Below are 18,642 nucleotides of genomic sequence, written 5' to 3' on the forward strand. Positions count from 1 at the left end.
AGCTGGGGGCAGGCAGCCGGCCCGGGGTGGGCAAGCCATTTCTGGAGGCAGAATTGGAGTTGGAGCACAGCCTGCCAGATGAGAGCAGGAGCCACCAGGCCCGGGGAGAGCGGGGAGCAAGCCTGAATCCCTTCTCCGCCTCTTCTCCCAGCACTGTCTACAAGTCGTAACCCACAGCCTGGGGAGGAGACGGGAGGTAGGCAGAGCTTCATTTTCAATGAAACCTCACAGATGGATTTGTATAGATGTGTGCGTGGGGGGATCTGCGTGCGCACATGTCTGCACACCTGGGGCATGTCTGGATGTGTATGTACACATGGGCGTGTCAGTTTCTGTGTCTCTGTGTGTGCAACCTGTGTGTACATGTGTGCCTGTGGGAGTGCGGTGTGTGCATGAGTAGTGTGTGTGCATGTGTGCGCATGTGTGTGTATATGTGTGTGTGCATGTGCGTGCACGTGCTCCCCTGTGTGCCTGTAAGGTCTTGCTCAGCCCTCAGGGACTGGCAGGACGTGGCCTGCTGGCGTTCACACAACCCTCCCGGGCGAGCCCGGGGGACTCCTTGGCCCCGGCTCCGGGCCTGGCAGTGGCAGCAGGCTCGATGGAGGGTGGACCTCACACACAGCCTCGTAAGTGGGCAGGGCATCCATGGAGACGGTGCGGGGGCCACTCTGCCCCTGCTGGCAGCCTCCGGGGTTGGCGTCGGTCAGCGAGTAGGGTGGAGGCGCGTCCGTGGGGAGGTACATCTGAGTGGCTCCTGGCCCCATGCACTCCTCGTAACTACAAGAGAAGAGGTTCCCTCAGGCCTGGGGGACCTGGCCCTGGGGGCAGCGCGGGGCCTTTCCCCAAGAGCTGAGAGCCTGTCCGCAGTGGCAAGCTGCCCTGGCAAGGGACTAGCCAGGCCCCGGTCACGATGGCTCTGGTGGAACCCACCCACTCCCCAGGGACAGGCACCACAGAGCCACTGAGACCTAGATTCGGGTCCTGACTCGGCCGCAGGGTCTGTGTGGAGTTGAGCCGCCACATGCTGGGTCTCCGATTGCTGAGAATAGCAGTAGCTGCTGTGGACGGAGCGGCCCCCAGGCTGGGCGGAGTGTGGGTCGTGCTGGTGGGAGCACCCTCAGGCTGCCAGGCACCCCCTGGTCCCAAGTGGCTCCAAAGTGGCCCTTCCCGGTGTAGCAGGGAGTCCCTGGGGCCCCTCTGAACCCACAGGTGCAGGGCTAGGGAGCATCCTGTAGCCTGGGGGAGGGCAACTGCGCTGCCCCCCCCAGTACCTCTGGGGGTGGAGGGAAAAGGGCGACCAGCTGATGGGGAGACCTGGGCGGCTGCTGGGCCTGAGGGTCTCCTGGTAGGAAAGTGACGGGGCCCTGACCCCTCTTCTCTCTTCAGGTCCTGACCGGTGGGCAGTCTGCTGAGGGCGGCTGGCCAGAGAGGACCCAGGGGCCCTCCAGAGGAGAGCCCTCCAATGGGACACGGCCACCTGATGGCCCTGAGTGCAGTTTGGACACAGTGACCCTGTCCCAGTGGACGTGACCTGAGCTTTGGGGGGCACGTACTAAGGAGCCGGGGCCTGGACGCTCCACCCCACCCCTTCCCCCCAGCCTGCAGGAACTGAGCTTTTTTCTTCCTTTTCTGAGCGTCTCATGGGACATCCGCTGGGCCAAACCCTGCCTCATGGGGCTCTTCCGTGTCGGGAGGGGTGAGGAGGTGGTTGCACCCTCTGAGCAGATGTTTTCTGCTTCTATAGCATTTAGAAAGGTGTTGCTATTTCCCACGGCGGGGGGGGTCCGTTTGTGCCCAGGGCCCACCCTCTCACGCCCGTCTCCCCCACGAGGCCTCCTCACCGGGGTGGGGAATCCGTGTACAGCTCCCGGAGCACCATGGTGTTCGCCTCCTCGCCAGCGCTCAGGTCCGTGGGTGGGGGCCAGTCCCCCACAAGGCTGCAGGCGTAGCGCACCCCGCGGCTCCAGTACGAGGACTCCTCCGAGTCTGCAGGGGACAGACATTTGGCCTGAGCCTCAGGCTGGGGCTGGGAAGAGCCCTCACGTGTTTGCCTGAGGCCCCAGAGACTCTCTTCTCTCCATCTCACCATCCCGCTCCTCACCAAGCACAGATTCCCCTCAGTGGCAGCCCCAGAATGCGAGCACCAACACTAAGCTGGGCGTGGGGCCCCAGAGAGGGAGCAGAGCTGGCTTTGCCCTGGTGAAGCTCCCAGGGTGGTGGGCAGTCTGCTCTGGGGACACCAGTACTGAGCAGTGTGTCATGAGCTTTGATAGACATAGTACTGAGGCGGTGGGAGGTCAGGGAGGGCTTCCTGGAGGAGGAGCTCCCAGAGCTGAGTCTTGTCTAGGAATTAGTCAGGGGAAGAGGTAGGCAGGAAACAATGGGGGTGAGGGCAACCAGGGCCACTAGGCTCTGGTGCAGGGGTCTGCTCCCTGCCTGTGTTGCCAGGGGAGGCCCTCCCAGCTGCTGGCCAAACCTCACCCACACTGCTGTGCATCTCTCTCCTTGTACTGCTCTTCTTGGCTCTCCCAGAGGCTGGGCACCTTGGGGAAACTAAGGCTGCTCTGAGGGGCTCACTTGGCTCAGACCCCGGTCCTGAGATGACCTGACTCAGTCCCAAGCATCCAACTAGGCAGAGCTCCTGAGGACCACTGGAAAGGAACCCCCCTGCCTTCCCCACTGGATCTCCCCAGATTGTTTTTTTTATCCCCTCTCCTTGCCTGACTTCCGGGTCAGCACGGACCCAAACGGTCCAGGGCCCTGGAAGTTCTCTGCCCACCTCGTGGGAGGTGAGCTCTCCCCAACCCGTCCGTCACCAATACTAAAGCCCTCAGTTCATAACCCAAATCCAAGGTTAACAACCCTTGGCAGGCCCAGGAGACGGGGAGGAGGACTTTGCTTCCGTGAGCACTTCCTGGGCTCTTGCCTTGGGATCGTGTGAGAGAGGCACTGTGACTGCCCCCTGCTTTCAGGGGAGGAGGGGGACAGGGCAGTCACTTGTTCTAAACCCCCAGCATGTGAGAGGACACAGGGCCAGCAACCAGGTCTGTCTCCTAACGCTCAAGTTCTTCCCATCTTCTGGAAACATAGTTTCATTCATTCATTCATTCATTCACACTGGAACATTTATCGGCCTCGCTCTCTGTGCTGGCCAGACTGAGGAAGGGCCCCGTGGGCAAGCAGAGAGGGCCCCTTTGTACGGAGGGCGTGGGCGCCATGGACGGGGCTGCGCAGGGGATGGAAGTGGGCTCAGCTCCGTCACTCTGGTTGTCTGTGGAGAATACCTTGGAGGTATGCAGCTGGCAGGTGGGGGTGCCAGCACCAGTCAGGTGGCCTGGGAGCGGGTTTTCTCGGGAGGAAGGTAACGAAAATTGTTAACATTTATTGAGTACTTACTCGTTTGCCAGGTGCTGTCTAATTTAGTCCTCACAGTAACTTCTGGGGGTGGGTCCTGTGTACGCGGTTTATAGAGGGCTCACTTTGGGTACACAGAGGGTAGGCAACTTCCCAGTACGCATGGAAGGTGAAGTCCTTTTTGGACACTGTGGGTGTGGGGCGGCTTTAGGACCTCAGGGGGATTTGTCTCGGGGACAGCGGGGGCAGGGACTGGAGTTGAGGCGGGGGCTGCTGCAGGCTGCAGCAAGGGTGACAGGGTGCCTGAGGCTGCCCGTGGGCACACAGAGGGGACCCGGGGCCGTGGGTCTGGCTCTGGGGAACCTTGATTCTCTTTTCCTTGGACAACAGGGATCCATGAAAAAGAGCGGTAGGAGAGAGACTGGGAGAGCCCGTCCCTGGAGCCAGGGGAAGGGTGCGTTTGAGGACACAAGGGTCCCCAGTGCCAGTAGGCCAGCGCTTGCCGGCGCTCTGCCGCTGCGGTGCTCTCCCCACAGCCGTGCAGTGTGTTTTTCCTTTCTTCCCTGGCGTCTCTGCAAGGTTCCTGGCAGCCCCGCTTCCTGTGCACCCCCGGAAGACCGGAGGAAGGTGTGAGGGGCATCAGCACCCCCAGGCTCCCCACAGTGGCCCCAGGGAGGTGCCAAAGTTGAGCTAGGACAGAAGTGGCTAGGAAGGTGGGTCCCTGGGGCAACAAGGAGGCGGGGCTGCTAAGAGTCAGCATGGAGTAGCAAAGACCTGACCCCAGGCTTGGCCTGGCTGTGACCTCCTGCCCCTCCATCTGTTCTGGAGGTCAGGGGTGAGGGCCTTGCTCATGAGGCAATGGCCCCGGGGCCCCACCGTAGACTCAGGAGGGATTAGCCTACCCCCAGGCCCATCTCACTCTTCAAGGCCAATGTTGACCTCTCAGACTTCAGCTGGGAGCTACTGCGGCCCCCTCCCCCATGCTCTCAGTGTCAGGCTCAGGCTTGGGGACCTCCAGGCTGTTCAGCACGTTGCTCCAGTTTTCCCGTCTTTACATCGGGCGGACAGAGTTCTTGCTGTGAGACGGAACGAGGTGGTTCCTTTCCTTACCCACAGAGCGCCCTCTCTGGGCTGTGCCCTGCTGGGTGGGTGGGGGGGCCCGCTGGAGGGGAGCTCTGCAAGGCCCGGGTGGCATTGGGCAACACAGCCACCCCACGCCAGGGGCGTTGGGGGAGGGGGAGGTGTGATGCCAGGACAGGACAGGGTGAGGGGCGTCTACCCAACCTGGGAGGGTTTAAGAGAAGACTCCAAAAGGAGATGGCATTTGAGCTGGGCCTGGAAGAACAGGTGGGCTTCTGTCTGCTGGGGAAGCTTGGGGAATGGCTTCCCAGGCACAGGGAAGGGCATTTGCAAAGGTGCAGAGGTGGGAAAGGGGAAGAAGGAGGTGCTCTTTCTGTCCTGCACGGGGAGACCCTGGGGCCCTGCGGGCTCTGGAGCCTGCAAAGCACTTAATCCGTGGTGTGGATGGCGCCCCCTGGGGTTAGGCGGCTCCACAGACCTGCTTTTCTTTCCCCTGCCTTGGGCAGAAGCCGCCTCTGGCCTCAGGACAGGCTCTTCCCTGCCATCGGAGGGCATCTGAGCTTTTACATAACTGGCCCCTTCCAGGGATGAACCAGCCGGGCGGCTGCATCCTGTAGAAAGTTGGGGCACACTGAGCAGACGCACACTTCCGGGACCGGCCAGCCCAAGAGCTGGCCACCAACTCTGTTGTGAGGGTGCTTCCAGGAACTGGGACTGTCTCAGGTCGGGCCCACTCGCACTTCGCAGGCTCTGGAGATGGGTTCATCCGCCCCTCATTCATTCCGTCCACTTACTCCTTTACCCGCTCCGACACCCCACCTATCCACCCCCTACCTGCCCATCTTTCCACCTGTCCACCCGTCCCTCCCATCCACCCACCCACCTATACACCCCACCCAACGCGCACACGTCAAAGCCCATGCAACCGCCTGTCCACCTCTCCATTCACCTGTCCTTCCATCCGCCCATTTAGCTACCCATCCTTCGTCCCACCACTCGGCCCTCTCTCCATCCATCCGCTGGTCCATCCACTCACCCGTCCCACTCTCTGCCCCCATTCATCTCCTCACCGCCCCCCCAAGTTATCTCCCTGTCCCACCCCGACGCCTTTCTCCACCCATCCCTCCACCCAGGCATCGTCTGGGTGAGCTATCAGCACAGCCTGGACCAACGGTATCCGGGGCTGTGGAGTAACCACCTGTCTTCCCCGTGACCTTCAGCCCTGCCCTTGGCAGACAACAGGGCTTCTCCTACCCCCGAGTGCACTGTGGTGGGCACCTGTGAGCCCTTCTGGACCACCTATGCCTGCGAGAATGCCTTCTCCGACCACCCTCCCCCTCCCATGGCAGAGCAGCCACCTCCTTGATGCCTCCAGGGTCACAGTCACAACTGGACAGGAGCGCCGGCCCTGGGACGGACAGCCACTCACCTTGGCTGTCCTCGAACTCTCGGCGGCGGCGGCGGGACTGCTGGGACCCGCCCTGACTGTCCCGGCGGAGGCTGCCCACGATGATGGTGACGCAGGAGATGGCGACGACCATGCCTATGACCGCGCTGGCCACCAGCACGGGAGACACAAGCACGCTGCTGTAGTCCGAGCTGTCCAGGGAGGTGAGGTGGGAGTGGCCGGTGCGGTTGTAGCGGTCTATCGGGAGCAAAGAGAGAGGACACTGAGGGTGCCGAACCGTGGCACAGCGCCCGCCACGCACCTTTCTCCGTGGTCCCTGCTGCCCTGCGAGTCGTCCATCCCTAACTCAGGGGAGCCCACTCTGGGGTCAGGACCAGGGGCTCCCTCTCGGCTGCTCCTGCCAGGGAGCGGGGACACAACACCTCACCCCACTGCCTGCAGGAGCCTTTGGCAGCAGGATCTGACTTCCCCTCCTCTCCTTCTCTCCTCTGGCCTGGGAGCTCAACTAACTCTCGGCTCAGAGAGGGCAACGGACTTGCCCAAGGTCACACAGCGAATAGGAAAACCCACGACTCAGTGCTAGACAAGGACTCCACTCACCAAGACACAAAGTTAAAAGGTCAGCATGGCTTCAGCAAGGTCTTGGGAAGGTGGGGGGATGCACAGGAGGCTGAGGTATGAGGACCAACTTTGCTGGCCTCCAACAGTGGTCTTCTGCCTCAGGCATGAAACCGACCCAGGGAACTACTCCAGGGAAATCAGGCAGGTCTGGGCTGTGGGCATCAGCTGACCCAGACATTCAGTGGTGGGGGGTTGGATCAGGTCAGGGAAGGCTTCCCAGAGGAAGTGAGGCTGGGAGGCATGCTGGGCAGAGGAAGATGGGGACAAAGGCACAGAGGTGGGAGGGGACTTCTAGGAAGGGGTGTGGAATGGCAGGAACATGGGGAGATGCAAGGTCCCCCTCTAGGACGAACAGCTGGGTGTCTGAGAGCCAGAGAAGGAAGCTCCTGTGATCCCACAGGACAAGCTGGTGGGGTGCTCAGGTCTGGGGTGGGGATTAGAGGCAGCCAGGGGCCCCCGCTGCCTTGCTCAGGGATGGCCAGCCCCTTGGCAGTGAGTGCCTTGGATTGCCACTTAATTCTCTGTGGTTCAGCTGGGCAGGGGTGAGGTTTCCCCTTTCACAGATGTGTAGACTGAGGCTTGCTGGTAAATGACCAGCCCCCAGTCACCCAGGTACTCCTGGCTGAGTCAAGCCAGAACTCAGGCCCAGGCCTCCGAGTCCAGTGCTCACTCACTGCCCTAGGCATGAACCCTTCTTGTGGCTGCTAGCCCAATCTGGCCATAGAGAGCCAGCATCAGACACTCAGTGAGCCACAGAATTGGGGGCAGGCACTCCTGGGCCCTGTTCTGAAAGGGGTCCCCCGTCTGTCCTCCAAGAGCCCGTGTGCAGGTCCCTGTTGTGTGTGATCATGAGTGGTTTCCAGGGCCTGTGTGTGACTGCTTTCTGCATCCTCAAACTCCACACTGGCCACGGCACACCAAGGCTGCCCAAGTCCTCTACTGAGTGAGTGGCTCCAGACTCGAGGCCAGGTAGAGAAATGGCAGGGAGGCCTGCTCTCCCTCAGGGGGATGAGGCTTCTGTCTTAGGTGGTAATCAAGCAGAATTTGGATGGTCACCTGCCTGGGTATCTGGAGGAGGTCGCTTTTTTCCCAGATGAGGGCCTGGACTTCTGCTAATCAGAAGCTAGACAACCAGCTGTTGCCACCTCTCCCTTTCCATCCCTTCCTATCACTTCCTCCAGAAGCCTGCTGCACACTCGGACTGTAGCAGGGACAGGTGGATGAAGCATGAACTTGGGCCTTATCCTGAGCCATGAGCACACCCTGCCAGCAGTTCTGGCCCGTGCAGGTGGCTCTTGCAGCACACTGACTTTCCTCAGGAGTGGCTGGCCTGCAGGTCCTGCTCCCTGGGCCAATTTGTCCTCCTAGCTCGGGGTCCTACCTGGCCTTTGCTTGCTGGAGTTCATAGTAAGCTGCTGCCCTGCCAGGGCATGTGCTGGAGGGAGGAGCTCCCCATGGCTTTGGCTGGGTACACGTGCCTCCTGACTCTCTGCTGTGAGGGTGCTGGGGTACATGGATTTCTGGGGTTCTCTGCGAGCCAAACACAAACCAATGTTTTCAGAGCCCCTACTATGTGCAGGCTCTGTGCTTAGAGCTTACTGCATCCTTCAATCCTGTGTTCCTACAATTCTCCCCATTATAGGTGAGGACATTGGGGTTCGAAGCTATTAAATGCCAAGCTAGAACATGGCTACGCAGGCTCTCTCTGGGCCATGGTCTCTCCATGAAATCCCGAGGAGCTGGAAAAGAAGGTCTCTAATGTAAAACAATAACAGCACAAAAAGGGGGAAGAGGGAATAGAGTCGTAGCTGAGGAACTGGAGTAATTTTTCATGGGAGTTAACTTAGTGTAAGTATGAAGTAGATTGTGATACATTTATATGTATACACTAGGCCCTAGAGCAATAACTAAGGAAATAAATACAGTAAAAAATCATTAAAATATTACAGTAGAAAATATTTACTTAGAGCAAAAAGGAAAAATAGAGGAACAAAAAAGATAAGAGACACACAGAAGACAAAAAGTAAAATGGCAAATGTAAATCCTAATATATCAATAATATCATTAAATGTGAATTGAAGTCAATCCATTCAAAAGGCAGAAATTCCCAAACTGGATAAAAAAACAAGATCCAACTGTATACTATCTATAGGAACCTTATACTTAGGAACCAAAGACACAAAAATAGGTTGAAAATAAAAGGATGGAAAAAGATATACCATGCAAATAGCAACTGTAAGAAAGCTGGAATGGCTATACTAATATTAGAAAAAAGAACTTTAAACCAGAAATGTCATTAGAGAGAAGAGGGACATTTTATAACGATAAAAGGGTCAACCTATCAACAAGTTATAACAATTATAAACTTATATGCGCCTAATAACAGAGTCCCCGAAATACATAAAGTTCAGGCTCACAAGTTGAAGAGAGAATATAGAAAATACAGCAACAATAGTTGAAGGCTTTACTACCCCATTTTCAATGAGGCATAAAATTTGGTTCCTTCCCTGCTTTTTGATGGGTTGTAACTGCTTGAGTTTTTAAGTGCTGGCTTCTCATTTTTATTTACTTGGTTGTCAGCTGAAGTTTTCCATTTTACTTCAAGACCCACAGATGACAGGTGGTGAAGTGAGGCTCTCCTCCCTCTCCTTCTCCCTGGCAAAAGGGAGCAGTTTAAATTGTCCAGCCTGACCTCAGCTTAGGAGACACCTGGCCCTTGGCTGGTGACTGTGTAGCATGCCTGCACCACCCTCCTAAGACCAAGCCAATGGCAGGCATTACAAATTGATGATGGTTCCCTTTCCTGTTTGGCCCAGGAGGCAGCCTCAGCATTCTTTTTGACATAGCACTCCACGCAGTGATTATACTGGTCATGAAATGGAGCTTTGGGCCACCACTCGTCTGGTGTGACCACAGTCCTCCATGCTACCACTCCTGAGCCAACGGCCGGGGCTTTGGTTTGGACTTGATGTGAACCAGTGCCTACTCTGCCAGTGGTCACTGTGTTCTCTCTGATAAGTCACAGACCAGCTGGCTAACCAACCACTGCCACCTTCTTCCTCTCTGCCATGTGGCCTCTCACCTGGGAAGACAAGGGCAGGACTTGGGAGTGTCGGGGACATCAGTCCTCCTAGGGGAGGGTCGGAGGGTATGGGGTCCACACTGCTGTGGGGATCTGGACTGTCCAGTGTAGTGGCTGAGCAATGGTTTGGGACACACTGATCACCCCGTGATCCAAGGCAGAAGTGCTACTGGAGAGCCAGCCTTGGCAAGGCTGCAGGTGCCCGGAATGAAAATCAAGGGTTGGATGTGTGTGTGCGCATGCCTGCCCTGTTCAGCTCACAGAACCTGATGCAAGGTGCCAGCCCCCTGGGGTCATCTTGAACATGCCCTTCCCTGCATCTGCCTCAGCAGCACACGAGTGCCTCACCTTCTTGGCTCATTATCAGCCAGGTGTGGAGATAGCATCACCCACGCCTGAAGGTAGAGCCAGTGGGCACAGGTGTCCGGCTGCATGGTGGGTTGGGAAATGAATCTTCTCATCACTGTACCCAGCAGACGTAGGTGCTGCTTTAAATGATGAGGGAAACTCTCCCAATTTCTCCAAATGCAGGGCCCGTTTTACCAACAAGGTAAATGGTGACAGCCCCGGTCCCACTCCTGTGTCTCCCTGTCCCCTCGCACCAGCTGCAGCAAGGACATGAGGAAACAAGCGTTGCCTCTGTTCTGGGCATTCTTCCTGGGCCTCTTCTACGAAGGTGCCCGTGACCAAGAGGAAACTGTACCTCAAAATACTAGCTCTTCCCTGAGGTTCCACCCCGCTCCATACACCAGCATGAGCTGCTGACACTTCTGAACACCTGTTGCGTGTCCCGCACCATGCTTGGTACTTCCCACACACTGTATCATCTTATTTAATCCTCATAAGGCTTAAGCTTGTATTGGAATCCCCAATTAACAGGTGGGACACTGAGCCTCAGAAAGGTTGAGTAACTTTCTTAAGGTCACACAGCCCACAGAAAGGGATTGGGTCCACGGGCCATTGAAGCCCCTGCTCTTTGGCCGAGATGCTGTTCTGCAGCTACCAGGCACCGTGAGCTGGGAGCATGTGTATTTTTGGATGTTGCTAAAGTAAAATGCTCCAATCCCTAAAAGGATGCTTTGCTTCTTCTAGGCCACTTTATATGTAGTCAGAACTGGCTGTGATCTACAGCTTACTCGGATAAAGGTGTATCAACAGCTACACATGGCTGAGGAGACAGACACCAAGATGCCAGGGAAGGGGAGTTCGCGTGACGGGGCAGGAACACAGGGAGGAGGCGCTAACTATCCAGGGCTGGGGGGGGTGCGGGGCCCCATACTGTGTGTCTTCTCCCACTGTGTCCATTCTAGAGATACTGGGATTGTGGGGAAGAGGCCCTCAGTGATTTCTCCAAAGAGGAGCAATGATGATAATGGAGTCCTCACTGACTGAACGTCTGCGCACACCAGTCAGACTCTAAACCCTGCACACGCACATCTATCTCATTTAGTCCTCACAGTAACCAGAGAGGCAGCTATTGGCTCTCCCCCATTTTACAGATGGGGAAGCTGAGGCACAGAGCTGAAGTGATGGAGCCAGAATTCAGATGCAGCTCGCTCTATGCGACTCCCGGGCCTGCCCTCTTAACTCCTGTGCTTCCACAGGGCCTGAGAGCCCTGTAGGGCAGGGCCTGTGTCCTCTCTGTCTCGTGTCTCTGTCTCCCCAGGGACAGCAGAGACAGGGAGCTCAGGAGCCATTTGAACTGCACAAGGTTCAGTCAGGGTCTCTGCGTGCCCAAGTGCATCCTCAGGAGAGTGAGTGAGCGGCTCTCAGTCCTTCTCATTCACCCGCTGGCCCTCCCTTCCATCCGTCACTCACTTCCCACCCAGCCCCCCAGCCCAGCCACGGGATCCACAGATACTGGCAGATTGTTGGGATGGAGGAGATGCTTCCACCCAGGAGAGTCTACCAGGTCTTCACTGAGGAGTCTAGGTCTGGAGTGGGCACCAGATCAATGATAAGTCAGTGTGGAAAATTCCAGCATAGGAGAAACTTGGACTCCTAAGGAAGGCTCTGCTTTTGAGAAATCAGGGGAGAAGTGGGGGGGGCGCTGAAGGGAAGACTGGCAGGGGCTGTGTTCTGAGGGGCTGGCAGGCACCAGACCATGAGGGGTTTTGAAGGTCAGATCAAGAGACTGTCCTTGCTGTCCTGGCTGGGCGGCTCAGCTGGTCGGAACATTGTCCCGGATACCAGCAAGGCTGTGGTTTCCACCCCCAGTCGGGTGTGTACGGGGGCAACCAGCTGATGTTTCTCTCTCTCATCTCTCTCTCTCTCATCAATAAATATATCCTCAGGTGAGGACTTAAAAAAAAGAGAGAGACTCTCCTTGCCCTGGCTGGGTAGCTCAGCTGGTTAGAGAATCATCCTGATATGCCAAGGTTATGGGTTCAATCCCTGGTCAGTGCATGTGCAGGAAGCAACCAGGGAATGCATGGATGGGTGGAACAACAAATTTCTCTCTCTCTCTCTCCCTCATCAATAAATTAAAAGAGAGACAGAGACTGTTCTTATCCCAAGGGCAAAGAGGAGACAGGGAGGGGAGTGGCCAGAGTATTTTAGGACAGCCCTCTGGCTGCAGAATGAGGGCCAGGGTGGAGGCAGACCAGTGAGAAAGCTTTGTCAAGGGTCTCCACCCTAGTTTTGTAGCAGGTCAGGGATTTGAACCCAAGCAGGACGGGGGTTGAGGGAGGAGCTAGGAGAACTGGTTTCTGGTTCTGGTTCTAGCACTCCCTCACTGAGTGACCTTGGGCGCGTCCCCTGCCCTTTCTGAATGCCCATTATCTGTCTGAAGAGATACTTATACCTGAGTCATTCTCCCTCTGGGTAGATGAACATGTTTAAGTGGGGCGGGGGGAGGGGGTGGGAGCCAGGAGAGCCTGGGGGTGTGAGTGAGTGGAGGCATTGAGATCCAGGCCTGTGGGGGGGTGGGGGGGGTGGGGGGAGGGGGTCAGGGCTGCCTTCAGTCTAGGAAACCTGGGGAACATGCGGGACGGGGAGACTGAGGCAGACCATCATCAGCAAGTCCTTGCCGAGCGCAGCATGCAGGCTGCTCCGCAGCCGCTCTGTGGCTCTGTGCACGAGGAGGGCTGTGAGGAGGGCTGTCTACAGCCCGAAGCTACCGGAGAGCACTGACGGAGGGAGGGAGGGAGGGAGGGAAACATCCTCAGACCCGCTGCACTCCCGTCCACTCCCCACGAGAGACGCTGGCTAGAGGGAGAGAAGGGGCCAAGGACTCAGATCTGACTGATGGCTCCTGTCACAAAAAATTCTGAAGACATTTGTCATTTTCCTGGCAAATCGGTATCAGCAGTGCACCTCTTCTTCCGCCAGGGAAACCACAGGCTGTGTCTGTGAAGTCACTGGAGAGACTATGGCGGATGAGATTCAGCGCAGTCTTTCTCTGCTCACCATTGGCTGGCCCCCGCCTCCCAGGAGGGGTGTGGGAGGGGCTGAGGCAGGGGACATGGCAGGGCAGGCTCACTTGCTTGGGCACATGAGTCTTGCTGCCTGCTCTCTTGGGTGACCTCTCAGCACACCTGCTGAGATCTGTCCTGTGGCCACAAGGAGACTGTGATGAAGAGAGATCAGAGTGCTGGGGGCTGGACGTCTACCAGAGGGGGCTGGGTCTTGAAGGACAAATCCGCAGGACAAGATGACGGGAAGGAGGAAGTTCCATGGGCGGGAGTGCAGAGGGGTGAGGTCCCCACGGGGTTCAGGAGAAAGGGGGAGGTGCTCCTGGGGTGAGGCTCTGGGATGTCACTGTGATGGCTGCTGAACACTGGGATTATAGGGGTGAGGAAAAGGCTTCTTGGTGTTCGGGATTCCTCTTACAATGGGGATGCATCTCTACAAGGGGTCAGCTAATGTCATGTCAGGGGTGGCTGATAACCTTTCACTTGGCCATTTGTGGCATTGTGAGTGGGGCAGATTATAGTGGAAAGGATGATTGGAATGTGAAGTCATCCACCTGTTAATGAATTCTCCATACATTCACTCATCTAACCATTCATCTATGCTCCCATGTATTTATCTAACTAGGCATCAATTGAGAATCCACTCATCATTCATCTTTCCTCCCTCCCTCCCTCCCTCCTTCTCTTCCTCCCTTCCATCCATCCATCCACCCATCTACCCATCCACCCATCCATCCATCCATCCATCCATCCAATCATCCATCCACTCATAGATTCAATAAACCATCCACCCATCTATCCTTCATTCATCCATCCATCCATCCATCCATCCACCCATCCATCCAATCATATATTCAATAAACCATCCACCCATCTATCCTTCATTCATCCAGTCATCCATCCATCCACCCATTCAATCATCCATCCATTAATCTATCCATCCATATATTCAACCATCTTTCCATCCATCCATCTGTCCGTCCATCCGTCTGTCCATCCACCCATCCATGCATGTATTCAACAATCCGCCCATCCACTCACTAATACTAACTAACTGGTTGTTCCCTGCCTGCATGTAGGCCTAGGCACTGGGACCTGGTTATGAATCAGACTGAAGCGAACCTCTCAAACTGTAGAAGGCAAGAGATTCCACGCAGGTGCCCCAGCGCTGAGAGGGAAAGTCTTCATAAAACATGAGGCTCCCTCCTCTCCCTTCATGGAAAGTGGCTCTGCTTTCATCTGTTTCACATACCAGAGTTAACAGGAGAGTGCTTCACTCCCAAACAGACGCCTTTCAACCATCGCCTTAAAGTACAACTGGAAAAATGTAAGCGAGCGCTCCCAGGCTCCTCCTGATTCTATGAATGTACAATGAAAAGTGATCTATTCCACTTCTGAGATACATCCTGCCGCTTAAATAAACCTACCCAAATGAACTCACACGTACCTCTGCATATCCAAATTTCACGCTCACCCTGTTATCATTCACTAAGCTTTTATCTCTGGCTTGATGAACAATTTATTAGCTAGAAGACTCACTGAAACAGGGTCACCAGCCACTTTTCCCTGTTTCTGCAGAGGAAATGGTGAACTGGCCGACTTTACAGAACGAAGCCATGGCAGAATGAGACTTTCCCTTGAACCCACACCAAACGCTCATTTTCTTGCTAGAATCATCACTAACCCTGACCTCCTCATTTTCTCTTCTCTTCCATTACCACCCAGAGTTGGCTTTTAAGCTATTTTCTACAAAGAACACAGATTTTTTCTACAGCACCAGCGGAGTTACCGTGCACACTCGAAGAGTCGGAGATGGTGGAATTGTGTGGAGAAGCGGAGAGTGAGGGGCTGGGTTTACCCGCCCATCAAGCTCCCACAGCTCAGCTTGCTGTACGAGACGCAAAATCATGGCTTAGCAAAATGAGTGCTTGCAACATGAACTTTCCAGTCTGTTCATGAATAGTTGAAGGACATGTTAAAGTCACAAATGCTGAGAGTTATCACAAACTGGACCAGCCAGAGCTGTGTCCTTGAGCCACCATGGCTGAGCCCCCTTCCTGAGGACTGTCTTTCTCGAGCTTTGCTTTGGCTTTTACCTTCATGGGTTCTGATTCTGGAACACGTTGAAGGCAATGGGATTTTGTCTCTCCCTCCAAAGAGGTTCCCTCAGCTCCGAGGATTATTGAGCGTGTATGAGAAACTAGCACCAGAGCAGCAGCATATTAAAAATAATATAGCATAAGGAAAGGGGGCTTATTCTAGGAATGCAAGGATGGTTTAAAGAGCAGGGAAGCTATTAATATATTATGTCACTTTCTTGGGCAAGACGAGAAAACTAGTAGACTAGGCAAAGACAGATATAGGAGTACCCCTCTTTTCTGCAGTTTAGTCAACAGCAGTCCAACATATTAAGTGTAAAATCCCCAAAATAAACAAGCATAAGTTTTGAATTGTATGCCATACTGGACAGTGAAATCCCATCCTGCTTTGCTCTACCCAGAATGGGAGTCTTCCCTTTGTTGGGCGTCTCTGTACTGTGCATGCTCCCTGCTCATCAGTCACTGGGTAGCCACCTGTCTGCGTTATCAGATCGACTGCCACAGCACGGCAGTGCTTGTGTTCAAGTATCCGTATTTTACTTAATCATGGCCCCAAAGCACAAGTGCAATGATGCCGCAATTCAAATGTGTTCAAGAGTAGCCATAAGATGTTTATATGTACAGGAAAAAACGTAGCATAAATAGGGTTTGGTACTGCCTGTGGTTTCAGGCAGCCAGTGGGGTCCTTCGAGTGTGTCTCCCGCAGAGAAGGGGGAGCTGCTGTGTTTCCTGGCCGTGGTCAGTCCTGACGATCTCAACCGACTGGCACTATCCCGCTGAACCCCAGAGCTTTAGGACCGTTTCTCAGCCTCTAACTCATGGACCGTGGATTCCTTAAAACACGATGGGGTGTTTGGGGTCAAGGCCTCTATTTCCTCAACCCCCAAGGTTACTCTGAAGCCCTGAGTTGTCTTGAGACCCAAACCAGCCCCAGTCCCGGGCCTTTTATTCACCTCCATCAGTACCCTGAGAAGGTGAGTGGCCCAGGGTCCTCTGGAGAGAAGGGTCGCGCTTCAGCTACCTTTCTTCTGGGGAGAGCCCAGAGCTCCTCCATCACAGCTGACCTGCACCTTGTCCTAGGCTCTAGCTAAGTAAGACACGGAGAGTCCTGGGTTCAAATCCTAGTCCTGCCTCTAGCAGGTGGCGCCCTCTGAGCAATTCACTCTTCTGAGCCTCTATCCCTTCATCTGTAAAATGGGCACAACAGTCTCCACTATGAACTAATCAAAGCACACTGCCTAGAAGGCTGTCTGGCACATAGTAGGTACTCAGTAGACAACAGACAAACCTGCCAATTGTAAAAGTGTCTCTTTTACACAGATCTAAATGTGGAAAGCAGAATGGAAGCTTCAAGAGAAAAATATTGGGAAACATCCTCATGACCTTGGACTTCTTAAACAGAACACAAAGATGCCAACCATAAAAATGGATAAATCATATCAAACATTAACTCGTATAAGAAACAAAGATGTTTGGTGGGAGTCTGAGCTGTGAGGTGGCAAAGGGGCCGTGGAACTGCACGGGGACTGACCTGCAAACAGGGTCAAGGCCACAGCTGGAGCAAGTGGAAGGTTTTGAAAAAAGGCTTTCTGAAGAGTCACCGTTTAAACCTGCCCCGGGACGCTGGAGAATGCTCACCATGGAGGAACTGGTTCATGGACCCCCAGACACACAAGGGTCCTTCTTCACATCCTAATGGAATCACCCATTTTTCACGATTAGCTGTTTCACTCTAATAGGTTTGTTCTTTACGGGACACCCAAGAGAGCAGCTGCACCATCAATTACAGCAGTTCAATGTCCAACAGTATTAACAGAGTATATGTCTTGGGATGATACAGGCAAATGCATTCCAAAACCTAGGCCTCGTGTTCCATGAGGGGACCTAAAACAGCCTTTCTTCAAACAAATGGTTAGTAAAATGCCCTGCGGGATCCCTGTTTAGTTTGAAAACGTGCAAGTCCAAGCAGCAGCCAACAGGACGTGTGCGATACTCACCCAGGCTGGTGTTTGATGATGACTCACATCACCAGCGCCTCATACCTTGGCACCTCGGTTACCTGTGTTTCGGGGTTAGCATAGCTCTAGTACTTCCAATCCTGCCAAGATTTTTGCAGTGGAAGTGTAGTTCACGGTTATTGAATCAAACTTAGAAACAGACCCTCGTTCAGTTTTTTATCATATTTTTGCACTGGACTCCAAATCAAAGCCAGTGTTGAACAAAGAGAAAAATGCTCGTGCACACCTTTCTCCTCTTGCATATTTTATCAGCTTGCCATCCCCGTGGCTCTCGTGCTAAGCCAAGGGGGTGTAGAGCTGGGCCTTTCATTGTTGCGCACTCAAAACATCCTGCTGCAGGAGAATGTATTAAGACTGAGCAGAAACTGACACTGAAATGTGAGATAAACACCTGTTAAACCAACGACTGAAGTTCGGCCACCACTGTGGTTATATGATTGAGCGCAGTGTTTTTATTTAATGCTCAATATAATTGATATTTTTAAAGAATTCCAAGAATACTCCAGAGGTTTTTGAATCTATGGATTCAGTTATTAATTGCCTATTCTCTGGAAGTTTGATAGTCACATTGTTTTAAGTCATTGGCTTCTACTCCCGTTAGGTATGCCGGTGTGCAGGTATGGCGCAGGGCTGACGGGTCATTCCCTCGCTCATGAGAGCAACGAGGGAGCGGTGCCACAGCACTGCTGTTCCCGTTGTTCAGGGAGCATTGGTGACGTGCTGTGCGTGTGTGGTAGCCACACGCACTACCACAGTCCTCAGACTAGTGAGATCACTGTGGATAGTTTAAGGTGTCGGAGGTAACTTTCTAACTTGAAAAAAGTAGGAGATGTTTTAAAACAAGTTTAAATTGTTACATGAGCAATCCTTTAAATATCATCAAACCTAAAACCTGAAATTTCAATAACAGGCAAAAACTCTTTAACAAGACTGCCATCCAACGTAAAAGGTGCCCACCTTGGCTGTCATGGTTATAAAATTTTATTCTTTGACGCGCAGTAGTAAAGTCCTCATTCCTAAGAAGTCCGAGAGAGTAATCCATAATCTTATCTTCTGTACCATTTTCTGAAAATTTAAAGTTAAATATGCATCAAGTAAATAATTATACATAACAAGTGATAAACATTTTATACATCAAAATGAAGAATATCTGTTATCCCAAAGAAACCATCATGACAGTGAAAAGGCAATTCACAAAGAGGGAGGAAATTTTTGCAATATATATCCAACAGAGGACTTGCACTCAGAATACAGAAAGAACTACATATCAATAATGATGAGAGCTAATAGAAAAGTGGACAAAAGAATCATTTCACAAAAAGGAGAAATCCAACATGGTAAACTATATTTGATCACCAGAGAAATTCAAATGAAAGCCACAAGGTGGTATCTTTATTATGCACCAGAATGGCTGTAATGAAAAAATCCAGACAATACCAAGTGTTGGCAGGATGTAGAGCAACTAGAACTCTCGGGCTTGGCTAGTGGGGATATGAATTGGAACAGCCATTCTGGAAAACTGTTTAGTTCTATCTATTAAAGCAAAACATATACATACCCTATAAGC

The 18,642-nt window shown here is 53.7% G+C and overlaps 1 protein-coding gene across 1 annotated transcript; it reads right to left on the reverse strand.

Moving 5' to 3' along the window:
- Nucleotides 1–524: 524 nt before the first annotated feature.
- On the reverse strand, nt 525–18,126 carry BEAN1 (brain expressed associated with NEDD4 1). Its single transcript, XM_045819140.1, has 4 exons — nt 18,033–18,126; nt 5,864–6,079; nt 1,842–1,986; nt 525–777 (listed from the first exon to the last, which is right to left on the reverse strand). Exons 1-4 carry the CDS (start codon nt 18,115–18,117, stop codon nt 525–527), a joined length of 699 nt encoding a protein of 232 aa, XP_045675096.1. The 5' UTR covers nt 18,118–18,126.
- Between the last annotated feature and the right edge of the window lie 516 nt (nt 18,127–18,642).

Source organism: Phyllostomus hastatus, unplaced genomic scaffold, assembly GCF_019186645.2.
Source record: "Phyllostomus hastatus isolate PE091 unplaced genomic scaffold, TTU_PhHast_1.1 phas_scaffold_345, whole genome shotgun sequence".
NCBI lineage: Eukaryota > Metazoa > Chordata > Mammalia > Chiroptera > Phyllostomidae > Phyllostomus > Phyllostomus hastatus.

Coding starts and splice junctions, on each gene's coding strand:
- BEAN1 (XM_045819140.1), bottom strand. CDS start 18,117: ATGGATTACTCTCTCGGACTTCTTAGGAATGAGGACTTTACTACTGCG. Junction 6,080..18,032: donor TTATAACCATGACAGCCAAG/GTGGGCACCTTT, acceptor TGCTCCCGATAG/ACCGCTACAACCGCACCGGC. Junction 778..1,841: donor TACACGGATTCCCCACCCCG/GTGAGGAGGCCT, acceptor CTTCTCTTGTAG/TTACGAGGAGTGCATGGGGC.